Source organism: Pomacea canaliculata, linkage group LG7 (genome assembly GCF_003073045.1).
Source record: "Pomacea canaliculata isolate SZHN2017 linkage group LG7, ASM307304v1, whole genome shotgun sequence".
Lineage (NCBI taxonomy): Eukaryota > Metazoa > Mollusca > Gastropoda > Architaenioglossa > Ampullariidae > Pomacea > Pomacea canaliculata.
In genome coordinates, this window is record NC_037596.1 from 1,596,363 (window position 1) to 1,612,598 (window position 16,236).

The 16,236-nt window shown below is 36.0% G+C and overlaps 2 protein-coding genes and 1 long non-coding RNA gene across 13 annotated transcripts in view; 1 reads left to right on the plus strand and 2 right to left on the minus strand.

Annotated features, from left to right (window-relative positions):
• LOC112569471 (A disintegrin and metalloproteinase with thrombospondin motifs adt-1-like) overlaps nt 1-16,236 on the minus strand; it is a 595,732-nt gene that overhangs the window by 253,352 nt on the left and 326,144 nt on the right. The gene's annotated exons all lie outside the window — the stretch shown is intronic.
• Nucleotides 10,552-11,581, plus strand: LOC112569504. The gene is made up of 2 exons (XR_003100443.1): nt 10,552-11,153; nt 11,461-11,581. It is a non-coding gene; the product is annotated as an uncharacterized LOC112569504 (long non-coding RNA).
• The window catches only part of LOC112569475 (scavenger receptor cysteine-rich domain-containing group B protein-like), a 60,541-nt gene continuing 55,987 nt past the window's right edge, over nt 11,683-16,236 (minus strand). Inside the window, exon 15 of the mRNA XM_025247276.1 lies at nt 11,683-15,970. Within this exon, the coding sequence (XP_025103061.1) occupies nt 15,618-15,970 (353 nt within the window). The 3' untranslated portion in view covers nt 11,683-15,617. The remainder of the gene's footprint in view (nt 15,971-16,236) is intronic.

Genomic DNA, 16,236 nt, shown 5'->3' on the forward strand with positions numbered 1-16,236 from the left:
CAAAAATGAGAGATAGAAAGTATACAAGTAAGAAAATTTACAAACGAATTACGTACACGATAGAAACAAATCTAAGTAACATAGATTTCGTCAGAGATATCAGTTTCATTTTACATATTAATTACTGCATCTACTTATTTCAGTTGTTTAAGCAGAAAATCTGTTGAAATTGATGTAACCGGTAACCGATTTTTCACCACCCTCTCCCTGAACCTTTGCCTACTTTCAAAACTAAACGAGAACACCTGTTCGGTGACTGTTTTCTCCCACTGTTAAAGGGAGTTAAACGTACTATGGAATAACTCTAAATAGTACTACTTGCCCTCCCTTATAGTTCGATGTTACGCCAAGTGTTCTAAGATGCCACAACCGCTCTAGTCCTGTATCCAGTAACAATATCAACAAACCGTTTCGGGCAGCAAATGTGGATCCACAACTTTGCCTGCGCCACCGAGTATATTAGTATGGCAAAGAACTCGGTGTAAAGAGCTCTATGATATAAAACCAATTCATACAAAATTCAATAGCTTAAGGAATAGTTGTGGGCCAAATACCAGATATATAATAACTCTAGCACATTGTTTTGTGACAGCAATGCCGGGACAGTCCGGCTATTGGCGGACACGTCAAGGCAGACGTCTAGAAATAGAATCGTCCAACGGAGAATGGCTTACTGTGTGTCGAAGAAAATTCAAACAGAGCGAAGCACTAAGACGGTGCGCCTGCAGGATCTGGATCAAACAGGTCAGTGAACATTGTTTGAAGTAACCATCCAAAATTAAATCAGACTGGTTCTGTGTTGGTGACGCTTATTAATTTGTCACTTTGTTGTTATCAATTTTCGCTCCCCGTGCTAGTCATGTCTACATTTTTTTGTCAAATAAAGCAATCGAACTCCGTAGGAGCCTGTGAATAAATGTCTCAAATCAGTGTATCTTAACTGCGGTTCGATCGAACCCTAGGGTTCGGTGAGTCGCTCTCAGAGTTTCGGCGAGCCCACGCAACGGAGGTCCAAGGCAACCCGCAAATTCGTAGATGACACTAAAGAAGGGTCCGGTGAATGTCCCTATGACTGTTGGTTCGTACCCTCAAACAAGGTCAAACACTGTCTAAATAGAAAACTATAACACTGCTTTGACTCCCAATCCTGGCAAAAAAGCACACTTGAACATTATAAATGGGCCTTCCCAAAATCCCCAACTACTACACCGTCAAGCATCGATATTATAAGCAGTGATAGACCGCCAATTATAATTAGCGAAAGGTTAAAGCTACAAATATTGCGATGATAAACTATTTCGCCCAGGTTTCAAGCGTATATTTTAGCCGCTTTCCCGCTATCCGACACCCACTTTGCCAAACTTGAGAAAAGAGGCTATGCTCTTAACTTGGGGCAATAACTTATTGCATTACTTATTTGTTCAGTACTTATGAAACAAAACGCTGCTAGGAGCACGGAAGCGTGATATTTTCACAGTAGCCGAACACTTGACAGGAAAAGAGGTAGTCAGGCCTCGTGTACTTAGCAAAACGGTATCTTCCTACCCTTACCTCCCTTAAGCATCACTTACAAAGAAGCAAGAGCAATAGTAATACCAACCCCCGTAATGTTGCAAATCTGTACAACTGTTGCTCGAACAGGACTAACACGGGTAGCTGTAGCAAGCTCTCATATATACAGAAACGGGTTCAAGCGATACCAATTTCGTCTATAGTGCTCAGGACGGGAACCAGACTGACTCAGTGCAGTTCGATCAGTCCGGAAGCGACTGCTTCTGATGTTCGCATCCTATGTGACTTCAGAAACTGAGTCTAACAAACTGTTTGCTTATGTTAATACCTCCTAAGTAAATTTTTTTAGAATATGTTTTTTATTATAAAGAGTTTAAATGTATGCGTGAGCAGGCACAACAAATTGTCAGCACACTAGATCACTCTAAACTCTAAGAAATAAAAAATCCATTAATGTCAAAGTTTAGACCCCTGAAAGATAAGGTATTGTTTTGTAGTGTTTCAAACTTTCAAAAAATTTTCTTGCTAACCGTAAATAATCCTGTTGGTCATAGGTATCTCCCATTAAAACTTGGAATATAAAGAAGATTTGTTATGATGAGCAAAAAGTCGAGACGAAGCAATGTCAGTTCATTTATCTGTTACCAACCTTAAGAAACACATAGAATTTAACGAGATAAAATAAACAATGCAGGCAATTGACAATTGACATCTTATTCATTAAAGATAGATCTGGAGCAGAAACTGGGTAAACTGTTATTAGGTTTAGTGTTTATTTACCACCGACTATACACACTTGTTCCATTGCACCTAACGATTTAATTTCCTCCTTGAAGACTTTTCATATCAGTATGAAAGAGACATTTCATTTTTAAACCTATATCCTTTTCATCGCCAATTTTTATAAAAGGAACCTATAGAATCCATTGGCCAGTATGGTGATTTCTACCTAGTATAGCAATAATTACGCGAATAGAGATAAGGCATAGACGAAAGCAGTCAGCGCATCGTAAATAGACTGCCTTTACATGCACAGAAAATAAGTGTGACCGAGACGAAAATTATCGGAACCCAGAACAGCAAACCTCAATCTATTGATGAAGGTGTCTCTTTAGTTAAGCGGAGTAAATCCTAAATGCATTACGTGTAAAATGAGGGCATTAACTGCATTGAATGATATATTGAGTCATCTTCTGACAAAAAACAATTACTAATAGAAAAATAGTGAGCACGATTATCAAAAATATTAAACCCTGTTTGAGTAAAGAAATCGAGACTTGCGTTATCAGTCACGGGCGTAATTCACACGAAGCTCTTAGTAGAAAGCCTCACACGATTGTATCTAAAGAAGAGACATGAAAATAGGTCACAGAAAATGCGATGATGAACAACGAAGAGCAAGACTTTGGACAATGCCTCGTTAAAAACACTGTTGACCCACAAAATCAAAGATAAAAGAGCTAACGACAAACTAAGGCGAGATCCCAACTAAGCAACAAACAAAGCTCGTTAACACTTTCGTCGGGATACTTTCTCTTCTTCTCATCTTACTATTCATACTCCTATATCATATGGTACCATGGAAAACTACATCAATTTGTAGTCGCAATGTAAGAAAACACGTAACAACCGCTACATTGGATACCGAATCAACGCAGCGAGAGAAGAGAGAAGAGAAAAAACATTATATTCTCACGTAGAGACTAACTAGTAGTTTTGAGCACATTGCTATAGAAGATTAGCAGCACGTAGAACGGTACCCTGCGATGTTAATAGAGCGACGCGAGAGAACTATCTACTCTCACCGCTCCCGGACTCTTGTATGCTCGGGTATCGTGAATAAACGGGTAGCAAAAACTTGACTAACATTAGCAGCTGCGAATATAATAGCTGCGATTTAAACTATAAAATGGGCACAGAAGCAAAATAAACCGGTGTACAGCGCGCACAATTAATCGAAAACAGAAACTGAGAGCGAGAGATATATATATTATATGTTGATAAAAATGTCAACCGAATTCTCTTTGACGCAATAAAAACTTTTTTTTGTGCTTTTTTGGTATATCTTTTCCTTAGAAATTATCAGCACTATAAAGAGTTGGTCGTTTCGGACGACAAAAAGAAACTCTACTGAAGTGTCATTTGTTTGTAGAGGGAGATCGAGCGCATTGCTGGATGAACTGTGAATGGACTAACCCTACCGGGACTGCCTCCTCCCATGAATCGGCATCTTTGTGCCAGAAGAAAACTTTATACATTACTTAAATTGTTTGTTGGTAAATCCCTTTACAAAGTTATTCATGTCCTATTTTGGTTAAGGATTAACATAATTATATTTTAATTGATATCTTGCTCATAGCATTTATAACGATTCTGACATAAATTCGTTATGTACTTGGTTTGATATATGATTATTGTACTGTCAATCTTTGTATATTGACTGAGTGTGGAAGTGCAAATATCTGTGACTACATTGAAATGGTGAAAATTCCACTTAACGGTTCATTGTTAATTACAGTACGAACATATTTGTTTTAGCACGCATAGCACAGGTCATCTTTACATGATACGTTAGTTCTCTTTGGCAATATGACAAAAATTTAAACAATTTTTTTCGTTCTTCGGGGTTATCTTAATTTTTAAAAAAATTATTACTAGGAATAAGATGTAAATATCTTAACAATAATCACATTGCTGTATTGCTTTAGCGTGCGCTTGTGTCTTTTTTAGGGTACAACGCCTCTATAGGTTCTGGAAGGAGAAGTACCCCGTTACAGAAGAGCAACAAGATCGTAGTGTCGACACCAGCAACGCTATCAACATTCGAGTACACTTGCGTACTGAATGCTAGCGGTCGTGCCTAATGTGCATGTTTTGACCTTTGTACAGCCCTAAACGAGAGAGTATAACTGGACACAAGTACCAATTGTCAGGCCAGTAATCGAAAAGCTGATGTGATTGTTGAAATTGTTAAAGTGACATCCTTGAGTTGAGAAGTTACTGTAAGTAAAATGACTACAGCAGCTAAATGTTGGTTGCTGACAGGGCATTATATTAAATTACTCTAACAAGTCTGCACATGTGTTAACATCTAAATAAGGTTACCCGTGTTACAATTTATAGAGATAAAACTGTAAAATGAAAGCAGATTGGAGGTCGCTCCTCAAAGAAATTGAAGACAAAAATATCAATTTATTATAGGATTATTATTTTTACTTTGAAGGAAAATAGTATTTCTTGTGTCCTAATGAAATCCCTAACACGAATACTATAAAACAGCTGTAGTCATTTTCTCACATTAAGAACTAGACTTTAACCAACTAATAAATAAATAGCATATCATCCTATTTACCAGTTGATTTGTTGTTGAGATAGTTATGTGACATAAGCGAGCCTTAAATTTTGTTACCCATATTGTATTAATTCTTTTACAACGAACTGTTAAGTGAATTTAATGCAGTAAGTGGTGAAAAGGAACTTAACTCAAGCGGGCGATATTTGTAATTTTCAGATCAAACCGTGCAATAACAATAAACAGGGACGATAACTACCTGGAAACGATCCACTCCATAAATACCTTGAGTATTGAAGGACACACGTGACGCCTGTGTGTGAGGCTAGACAGAACCTCGCCCGGCTCATACACGTGGTCAGGAAAGAAGGTGAACAGCACGACTGGAGTTACGGATCTAATCGGCAGATCCACGTGACACACAGGCGTTGAACACCTGTACCGCGCTCACGAAACCCGTTGATGATGACGAAGACTTCCGCTGACTATCATCTTACACATTTGACTGTTGTGTTCAGGTCCGCATTTTCTTGTCAAAAGTCGTGAGAAAGCTAAATACAGAGTTCACATCAATCAATTTTTTTTCTTCTTGTACAGAGCTGTAAAATCAAATTTAGCATGCTTCCACATGCACTACAAAGTTCAAAAATGGATGCAACTACAAAATTTGTTTTCTACTAAATATTTACATTGCAAATGAAGAAACACCTACCAATTGAAAGTATTGACCACTATTCTTATCTGAGTTATCTTTGTTCAAAGAAATACAGAAAACCAGTATCCGTTTTTGCTGCAGCAAATCCCTTTTGACCATCTGGTACAGTTTAACAATATAACAAAATTTACAAAACTACAACGTCAATTTTATTCTTAATTTTAAAATGTTATTTTATTAATAAAAAATAAGAAAAGCCTTTAATATTTCAATATTTAATAGTCCACATTTATTACATTTCTTTAATACTTCAGCAAATTAGGAAGTGAATTCCTTTTGGTATTAAAACAAGGAATACTTCTCAGCGCACTATGTTTGTAGATAAAGTAACAAGAAGTTAACTCGTGTGGTACCAACAATTTGGAACCACGTGCTGACAGGTGCACATCGCCATAAGAACAAGAGTGGGTCGTGTGGAAGTCCGATCAATGGTCATGGGGCTGTGTGGGCCACGTCAGCAACAATGTGCGACTGTCTCGTATGACGCACTGGGCCATTCATGTCGAATTTTTTTAAATGTTTATGAATTATACATTAATTGAAAGAAGAACGCTTTGTTAAAGAGGAGGAACCAGAAAATATTAATTGTACACACTTCGCAACATTCATATAAAGTTTAAAAGGTGTAAAAGATGTGCAGAATGTCTTGCTTAAGGTTTCTGCCCATTCTTTAAGCATTGCAACTAATAAAAATCAACATCTCAGTTACTAAAACACTAGTAAGATCCAGTATTATGTTTGCTCAGTCCCACAGGTAATAAAAACACCATTCAAATCGAACACGTGGAATACAATAAACAGGTTACTATTTACACCTGTCTCTGTCTCTGTCAGTGTCATGGCTGTGTACACATCACGTGTGTCGCACTTTGGTTCCGAGGCCGAGGAAAGCTTCGTGGTGACTGACCTCCGATTACTGGGTAGAGAGACGATGTTCCGCCTATCTTGGCAGAGCTTCATTGGACTCAGTGAACCGATGGTGAATTCAGAAGAACTTGGTGTCATTGCACTGAGGTACATATGAAGTATTTTACTCTAGTGTAAAAACTAAAGAATGTACTGCTGGCTTGACTGTACATTCAAGACGGTTGTTGTTTAAATTTATATCATGACGAATTGTTTTGTAATGGCGAGATGCAAGCTTTAGACATTGTAGCTCATGAGATAAGTTCGACACTCTTCTAGGCTTGTTAATAAACAGCAATTAAACATATAATGAAAAAGTTATATACATTTTGTGTTACAGCCACGTATTTAGATTCATGACGAGTTGAAAGTAATCAAAAACATACCTAAGAGAACAGTGGTTTAGGTTGTTCAAGAAGTATACCGGTTGCTCATTGCTTGCTCGTAATTAATCTTGTGAGAGGACAGGCACGAAACCTTAACATCCTTAATTTAAGAGAATAGGTAGGTCAGATTTTGAATCCACAGTACAGCAATGAAAAGCCCCAGATAATTAACTCAGTGACAGAAGATAACTTCGAACTGTAATCGTTTAAGTAAAGGTTGTGCTGTCCACCGCGGCATCATTTGCATTTGACGAGTAATCACTACTATCACTTTTTTGTATTTCAATGGTTTGTAGTTAAATTTTCTTGTTTTAGGTAAGACCCTGGTAAGTGATTAACATCGTAACAATTTTGATTACAGACATAATTTGTAGCAAGTAATGAATTATCTATAAAAAGAACATCTTTATTCATGCTTCTTGGTATTTGCCTTTAAATTGTGTTTTTTTTCTTGTTTCAGAACATCGTTCTTTACATGTGTCTTGCAAGCAACAGCAACAACCCTTCTAATGGGAAGCGATCAAACGTACCTCCCCGTGTGGAAATGCCAGACCATTCCACCCGTGACTAACTTCAACCTGGCCGAAGTCTGGTGGTTGGCGGGCTGCTGGACAGTTCGTTCATTGAACTAATATAACAAAAGTTCACCACAAAGGTCTAAGTTTTGGGGAAAAAAAAAAAAAAAAAAAAAATGCTGGGCGCCTTTTATAAGGACAAACCACGCACGCAGTTTGGTTTAAGTGAACCTCAATATTGGAGTTTACTGTAAGTAACAACACAATCTTAGAAACGTGTCTTTGAGTAAGGATAAGAAATTTTTGTTTTTATTACATTATTTTTAACATAATGAAAATTAAACCTTTGATAAATATTTACATTTTAACACTCTTTAGAAGTGTTACTGTTTCCTCTGAAACTAGTTAAGTATAAACTCTTATAGACTAAAATGTGTGTGTGTATTTTTGTGTATGTTTATGTATGTCTCTCTTTCGTTCAATCAATTCTTTACAAAATATGACTGATGTCAATAAAAATACATCTGTGTGCAGTCCTTTTGATGTTTTGGTAATCTTTCTAGATGCACCATCAATAACGATTATCTCGAAGCTCCACGTGCCACACAGATGTCGCTTGGACAGTTGTGGTGGGGTCCAATCTGGGGTCACAATGAATAATTTAGTGTGCGAAGCTACAGCCACCCGCTCCTGCGTCTTCCAATGGCTTGGGTAATGGACAGAGTGCTAGCCCAGGAGTTAACCATAACTGCAGCAGACTCCGCAATGCCATGATGGTTCTTCTACTCAACGTTGTCAAAACAGGGACTTGGTCGCCGGAGACAGCCGGTCTCCTCTGTCATCACATTTACCTGCTTCCTTATTGTTCAGTGTAATCTATTTATATATTATATTTAATTCACATAGTTGTACTTCAAGTTAAACAAGAATGTATAAGAAAAACAAAACCAACGTTTGCTTGGAAGATTTTAAATATGTATCCAAACTTGAAATGCTTACAGAATTTAAATTATTATTTCGCTAGCACTGTTAGCTAGAAGTTCATTTTGAGGTCTACAAAGCCATTCTAAATATTCTCTATTAATTTAAGTCACTATGGAGCTACATACAGGATAAAACTAAAAACACTTGGATTAATGAAAATGATATAATAATAAAAAATTAGATAACGAGTATGCAAGAGGAAACATTTAGTCTATATGATTGCATCTGAAATTAATAATGTGTACGCTGAATCTTTCGCATAGCCTCGGTTCAACATGCAGAGTCCATGTATTGTATCAAACATTATTCAATGTATTTAACCTGTACTGTGTTTTAAAGATACTGCCACATGTGCAAAGGAGACAACCTAAATAAACAAACAAATGGAAACCTTAAGTGTAAATTAAGTGATAATTATTTGATATGGACGACAGCTCAGTTAATTTTTCTACAAGCCGAATCCTCCATCCTGTGTGAGTTTTCCAACTGAATATGATAACCAGACTGGCGATTGTTAACGAAAGCTCAATTGTAAAATAGACTGTGCCTGCAATGGAGACCTGCTCCTCGTCATGATGCTCGTCCGTGGGTCATACGTCACGAATCTGAAAGTGAGACCTAGGAGAGATAGGTTGATGAAGAAAGACGAAACTGCCTTCTTCTTGTGTAAGCTGAGTGCCAGGACTCTGGCGACTAACAGTTGAGGTAGGACAACGGGGTAGGGACACGAACAGTAGACCAGTTCAGACTACTGTCAGTTGTACGTAACGACCGTGCAGGTGTAGAGCTTACTGCAAAACTAAACCACTTCACTAAGTATTACATTTATATTGTGCTTGTAAAAGTGTAATTCTGTTTACGTAATTATAATATCATATTGCTTATAGTTTAAAACAATTGATCTTAAAGTAATTAATTTATATGATTATTAATGCATACAAGACAATCGTACTTGCGCGCAAGGTGCTCCACGCAGAAAGAGATTCAGAAGACAACCCAGTATTTGGTAGTCGTGGCAATAACAGAAATTTTAGTATTAGTGATAAATCGATAGCATACCCGACACCTCAGGCAGTTCGTTCTAACCTACCAACGCTCAGTTTTCAAGAGAAGCGTTGAGAGACCGCTCAGAACAAGACACAATTATTGTCACGTGTGAGCCAGCCTCTGTCACCTGCCGAGGTCACGTGTCACATAGGTGTGACACAAGCTGATGAAGGCTTTTACAAGTTCTCTTCAGCAACGATCTTGGAACCTTACTGTTGTTTTACGTATGGCCAATTGGTAAACTGATGGTATGTATCTGTAAAATGTTAGTGCCGTGGTCACACATTGTCGTACATTAATTTAACGACCTCAAACACACTTCTGAAAAACAAATGCTTTATTATGATCAACAGACGTAATTTAACTGTAACAAATCTGTGTTCACGCTTCCCTGAACTTTTACGTTTTTTCCGTTTTGTCGTTACGGCGACCGTTAGCCATCGCGGATTTTTCACAATTTCATGTTGTGTACAGACTACAGGAACTTTCATTGAGGTAAGTGGTTTGTAGTACATACAAGCAATATATATATACCTGGAAACAATGCGGTTTGGACACAATCCAGTATTTAGTTACTTATTTTTTGTTTTTTCAGTTGTTTAGATGATAATCATACTCACATCGCAGGTCTGAACACGAACACTGTCGATCCTGTTGTGAATCTCTTCTATGGTCTTGTGTGGGTGTGTTGTGCGTGTGCATGATTGCGTTTGTGTCAAAAAGTATGTTATATACAACTTATATAATATAAAACAACTTTCAGAAACAGTTTGTTGCAATTAGAATTTAGAGACAGCAATATTGCTGGCTTGGGTGCGTCATGCTGATATTCATGCATATGTCAACAAATGATGTGAATTCCTTTTTATTATGAAAGACATATGACAGACGTTGTAAACTTCTGCCCATTGATTGCTGATGATAACATATTTTAATGTCTTTCCTATCAGGTTGCAACTTCTAAATTTATGTTGTTTGCTACAATTTTCTATGTTTGATGTACGAAGCGGGACAGTCGACACAAACCAGAGTAGTACTCAAGTCCTACGTTTGAGTATAAAAATTTCACCAATGGGTAATGAGACTTCAAAACTATCGTTTAAAATCCTTGGTATGTAATCTTAAACATTTTAATTTAAAATGTGTCCTTCTTCCTCCTAAAGAGGTCAGCTTGTTTACATTACAAGACATGTTCAAGATTGTCTAAATGCTGTGACGGCTTAAATATTTATTACACACTTTTTTTCTTTTTAATTTGTCTTCTTAGGTTTTTTCTGGGTCTGTAAAGTATCCAAAGAACAAATATTAACCCGAAGAGAAACAGAAGTAATAAACTTTATAATTATATATATATAAGCAAGACTGTCAAAAATATTGTTTTATGTGGTCTTCAGTATGTATTTTTATTACTGAAATATGCTCATTATTCTTTATCTTTCTGTTACAGCTAAGCACTGCACTAGCTTCAATCTAAGTATGGAAATAAATCCAAATAATAGCTTAATTAATTTCAGAATGTTAAGAAACTTTCAGTAGTTTTTTTCTGCTATTTATAAAAATACACAAATTTTAAGAAAATGTCAGAATGAGTGTGAAAAGAAAGAAAAGTGCAAAAAAATGTGTCTTGCTTTGGGCGAGGGGTGTTAGTGGTTGATTATGATGATAATGAGATTTTTCCTCGGACTTTCAGCATTTCAGTTTTAAGTGACTGGCACAGCGATTTAATTTTGGTGATTGAGGACTGCACAGAAGAGGAATCAAAGTGAAAGTGGTAGACCAGCTGGAAATGTCAACAGGTTATGACTTTGCCATAATGCATATTAATCGTTGATGCATTACACACATACACATGTGGTTTTTTTTTTTGTTCAAAATAGTAGTACATAACACAAATTCGATATACTGATTTTTTTAATTTTTCAACAGAACACAACTGGACATATAAATCCATCGGTGCCCAAATGTACTTTTACTCTACTCGAAACAGGCAGCAAGCTTTTAAGCCATAAACTCTCGTAATGAGCAACAAAGTCAATAAAACAGTGATTGAGAACACAAGTAACACTCTATGACAGTAATGTCTTTTTGCTATGTGTTATACAGGATCGGGACACCTGGAAAATTTGGCCGCTGACAGCTGACCACCTGAAGTCTTGATGCAGGTCCAACGATGTCTGATGATGGTTATGAACAACATCTTAATAAAGATGAATTCTTCTCAGTTCTTTATCTTTATTAACGAAATTTTTATGTTTGTATTGATCTATCGTATCCTAATGCGTGTGTTGCTTGTATGGTTGTGACAGCTTTTCTTTTTGCAGTCCTCTTGCACAAAACACTTAACTCGCATCTAATTAGAAATGTCTGTTTAAAATTTACATTATCATCACTACAAGGAGCATTGGACATGAGGTAAACTATGTATTAACATTCATAACAATTTATGTAACACAACAAAAAATATTCAAGAAATTTATGTTCCCGATAAAACTGATAAATGTTAATCAAACGATGGTCACTAGGCGTTTTTTTAAAATGAAATATCACTAAAGACATTTCTTTCCCAACACGAAAGACGACCCGTAGCTGTACAGACAAGGGCAATTAACGTTGTACTTGCTTACCTCCCTTTACCCACTGCCTGCCAGTACACAGACATGATGAAGGCTACAGGATTTATTATTAAAGAAAAAGCTACTTCTTACTTGTACAATACACATTTACCTTTTCGATCAACCATTTCATCAGATTCAGTCAGGCTTAGGCCTCACATAACAGAACATTCCACTCAGCCTTCAACCCATACTTCAGCACGATAATTCTCACCTTAAATACACCAAACTACACAGCATCATCGCGAAAATTTGCATTCACGTATTCACACAAAGGAAATATTACAAAAATGGAAAATGGGAAGAAGCCAATCACTTTAAGGATACACACTGCTGATGTCCTTTCAACCTTAAACATTAACGTTCTTTGACACTATGAATTTTCTTGCTCATTGCAGTGAAGAATGGATTAGTTTCGTTAGATGAACAGGACGTACAAATCAAAGTTAACACCGACAGCAGCAGCAAATAAGATTTATTAAAGATTTATTAACCTATTTAATTAAAGATTTGATAAACTATGGATAGTAGTCGATTGACATTTTCTTAAAATTAACAGAAAATGTTTAGATAGGTAAGATAATGATGTGCATGTAGACCATTAAAAACACAAAACGTGTGTTTGTGTAGTGATCATCATGTAATTATAAAGGGACACAGAAATTTAACTGACTGGTAAAATTAACTGAGCACGAGCTTAAATAATCTTAATAAGTAAGTAAGAAAACAGTTAATTTTCTCTTTTATTTATAGAGCAATGTCTATGTTAAAAAATATCTAAAAATAGTCTTCCTAGGCAAAATTACAAAAGTACAAAAAAGAAATGTGACCTAAAATTATCGACAGAATCATAATCCCTCTCTCTCTCTCTCACACAGAGGAACACTTATATAGTGTGAGTACTTTTATCAAATACAAAATTCCTCATGGCAAATGTCTGATTGTATCCAAATATATTTCAAAATTATGATGAATAAAGTAAAGTTTTTAACTAATCTGATAGTGCTTATCTTCTTTCTCTTATTGTAAAACAGTTTAATGATTGTTCTTCCTTCTTCAGACTGTTGTTTAAAACAGATTTCATAAGTATGGGTTGTGCTGTTCTCTGTGCTTAGCTTGCTGGTCCATGTGATTGTAGTCTCCCATCAGAAGAAACACTCAGCTGACATGGTCTGTGCTGTTGGAGAATATAAAATGAAAAGATTAAATTACAGGTCAGAGTAGTTTGCGCTCACAAGTAAGGTAGCATCATACAACACATCTCTCTGTGCGCAAATAATAATATAATTAAGGGATGTAGCTACTGGACCCATTAGGAATTTAGCTACTTCAAATTACCTCCCCTTAACATGTGAGGGGTGAAAAGTCCGCTAGCTATGTATTTCTTAATGTTTAAAAGTAATCAAGTTGATCAAAGGCCATGTCACTTGCCGGTTACTCAATTTAACATGGATTTTTACTTCAAAAAACGAAAATGAGAAGAAGACAGCATATAATAATGACATTCTAATGTATATTCTTATTTTACAAACATAGTGTGGTTTTTAAATAAAAAATAAATTTTGTTTTATGGATTTCAACTTGATGCATATTTCCTTGGTGTATCTTTCCATGTACTCCATTCAGTGATCTATTCATCTCGTCCATGACTGGTTACCATTTCTTTCTTAAACTCCACCAACAAACATAGAATCTGGAAAAAAATAAGCAATTTACCTTAAACTCTATCTGTGGGAGGAGGGATAATTTACAGATAATGAGTAAAAATGGGCAAAATGTGTGACTGTGCTTTACGGGAATTGTTAAATAAAGTCCTCGCTTCTTTCGTCAAACAATTTTTTTTTTCAAATGTTAATCTTTGATAGTTTAATTTGGAAACAATAGATATGAGGTCTTCGGTGTGTTTAGAAATTGTACGCTAAGCTCTTAGCGATAATTTTAGACGATTGACAATCGGCGATGGTCGTTTCTGCTCTCCCTTTTATTTAATTTGAGATTAAAGGCAGTGTTGTGGGTTCTGCAAAGCTATTAGCCATAAATGTCAAAATAAAGTGGGCATCAGAACAAAGCGGACATGTGTATGGCCTGCTTCAATAAAATGAAAATAATATAACATTAAAGATTCAGGAAAAGAACAGAATAAATATTATTGTTCTTGTATTCTTTCGACCAATGTAGTTTGGTTAAAAGCTGCAAGCAGTATAATGATGGCTGACCCAAACAAAAATATCTTGTACAGACAGTAACGTGTCTTTAATATAAAGCTTACACAGGAGTGTCTTCTCCATCTCTCTCTCTTTGTAATTGTTGTTTTCTGCGATAAGATAATGACAAGACATTACATCAACGATTTTACTAACACAATTTGTTTAAAGAAATATTTTCACTTTCATTGCTTATGGAATCCTTAGATTGTAAGTAATAGAAAGCAGAAAACATATGTTTGTCTTTTATCTGAATATTTAAACGCTTAACAACTATAATAATAATAACATTAATAAAAATAATAATATTAATAATAACAACATACATACGCAGCAAGACAACGCCTTTGAAAAAAAAACCACCGGCAACATAAATCTTTCCTCCAAGCAGATATCGTCTCCATTGAAGTCTTTTTCTTAATACAGCAGATTCTTGGCCTCCTATGACCAATCGTTTGTTTTTAGGCTGATGATGTGTTTGGTGGACATTCATTACCTATTTCAGAACGCTGAATGTGCGCTGCGGAATTTATTGCAGATACATTGAGACACAATATGCGTAGAACACAATAAGATTGAAAACTTCGCAACCTGCACAGATAACAATATTATTATTTCATAAAGTGTTATTGTATGTATAACACAATTAATTTGTATGTGCGTTTTTTAATGCGTTAACAGCAAGTCAGGAAGATACACAAAACTAAAGAGTTACAACGAAATCGCTAATTGATACTAGGTTTTTATTTTCACAATTTTCTACATCGTATGCACAGTCTCCAGACAGAGTCTTTTTATATTATCTTCTTACCTCTGACTTCTGACTGTTTTCTGGACGTTGTGACAATCCAAAGTGATTTAAAGAACATGACATCAGTCACTGTGGACACGACACGCGCTGCGCTTGGCTCTACGAGTCTCGGTGGTCAAGCTGTGATGTTACCTTAGTTTTGTTTATGTTTACAAAATGGATATGAGAAGCAAGACAGTGTTATGTGGCTGAGAGGCAAAGAACAAATGTTAAACTTAAATAATAGACACTGATGTTCTAATTTTACTGCTCAAACATTTTGGCTTACTTTAAAATTGCTTTTCTTGGGACAAAAGTCTTTTTGAAGAAAGCGGATAGGTGGTAGCGCACAAAAGAATGATTTACATAAAGCTTCTTGGTTTCCAACCCCATGGTGCTATAGATTCCTAGTAAATTGATACTTCAGCGCTTTTTTATTGAGACTTACTCATTTTTTTTATTTTGGTGATCGCTTGACTCGTAGTTTCTATGCTTATCATGAGCAGTCACTGTTTATTATACTGTGTATTCGGAAAATGTGCTTTGTGTACAAAGAGTATACGTAAGCTGCTTTGTAACACAAAACTATAAAACAGGAACGATTTAGAACATCAGCATCTACCATTTGATTTTATTTGCTACTTTACTTTCCCTTTAAACACGTGATAGCATTAATAATAGTGACAGATGATGAATAAAACCTTTAACAATTAAAGTCAACTGGTATGATGACTGCAGTGGGAGGCGGTCATCATCATCAACTGTTTCAGTAGTCACGGTACAGGTGTAGGTACCACTGTGTCTGTTGTCTGCTGCTGTAATACGTAGTTCCCCGGTATTATTGCTTACTACTCCTCGCCAAGTAATGGAAGCAGGAGGTGGGTTGCTGTCAGCGTCACAAACAAATATGACATCCTGTCCATGAGTGATCTCATACAGGACATGGTTTTTTTCAGTCCTTGTTGTATTCACATTATTCATTGGTGATATTCTGATGAGCGGATCATCTGCAAAATTAGTAAACTGAAAGTAGCATAACTTACTAAACACTCTTTTAACAGCTGTTGTTTTATCTCATAAGCGATAAGCATATTTTTTACCTCCAGTTCATTAAAAAGCTCACTTTTTTATGTGTATTCATATCAAGTTTTCACCCAAAATTCCTTTATCAACTATCAGCTGCATCTTTACTGCAACTTGTTATAACCAACGTACGTTAATGAGATAAAGCGATTCCCTTTTCTTTGTGTCAAATAATGATAACTAACTATAT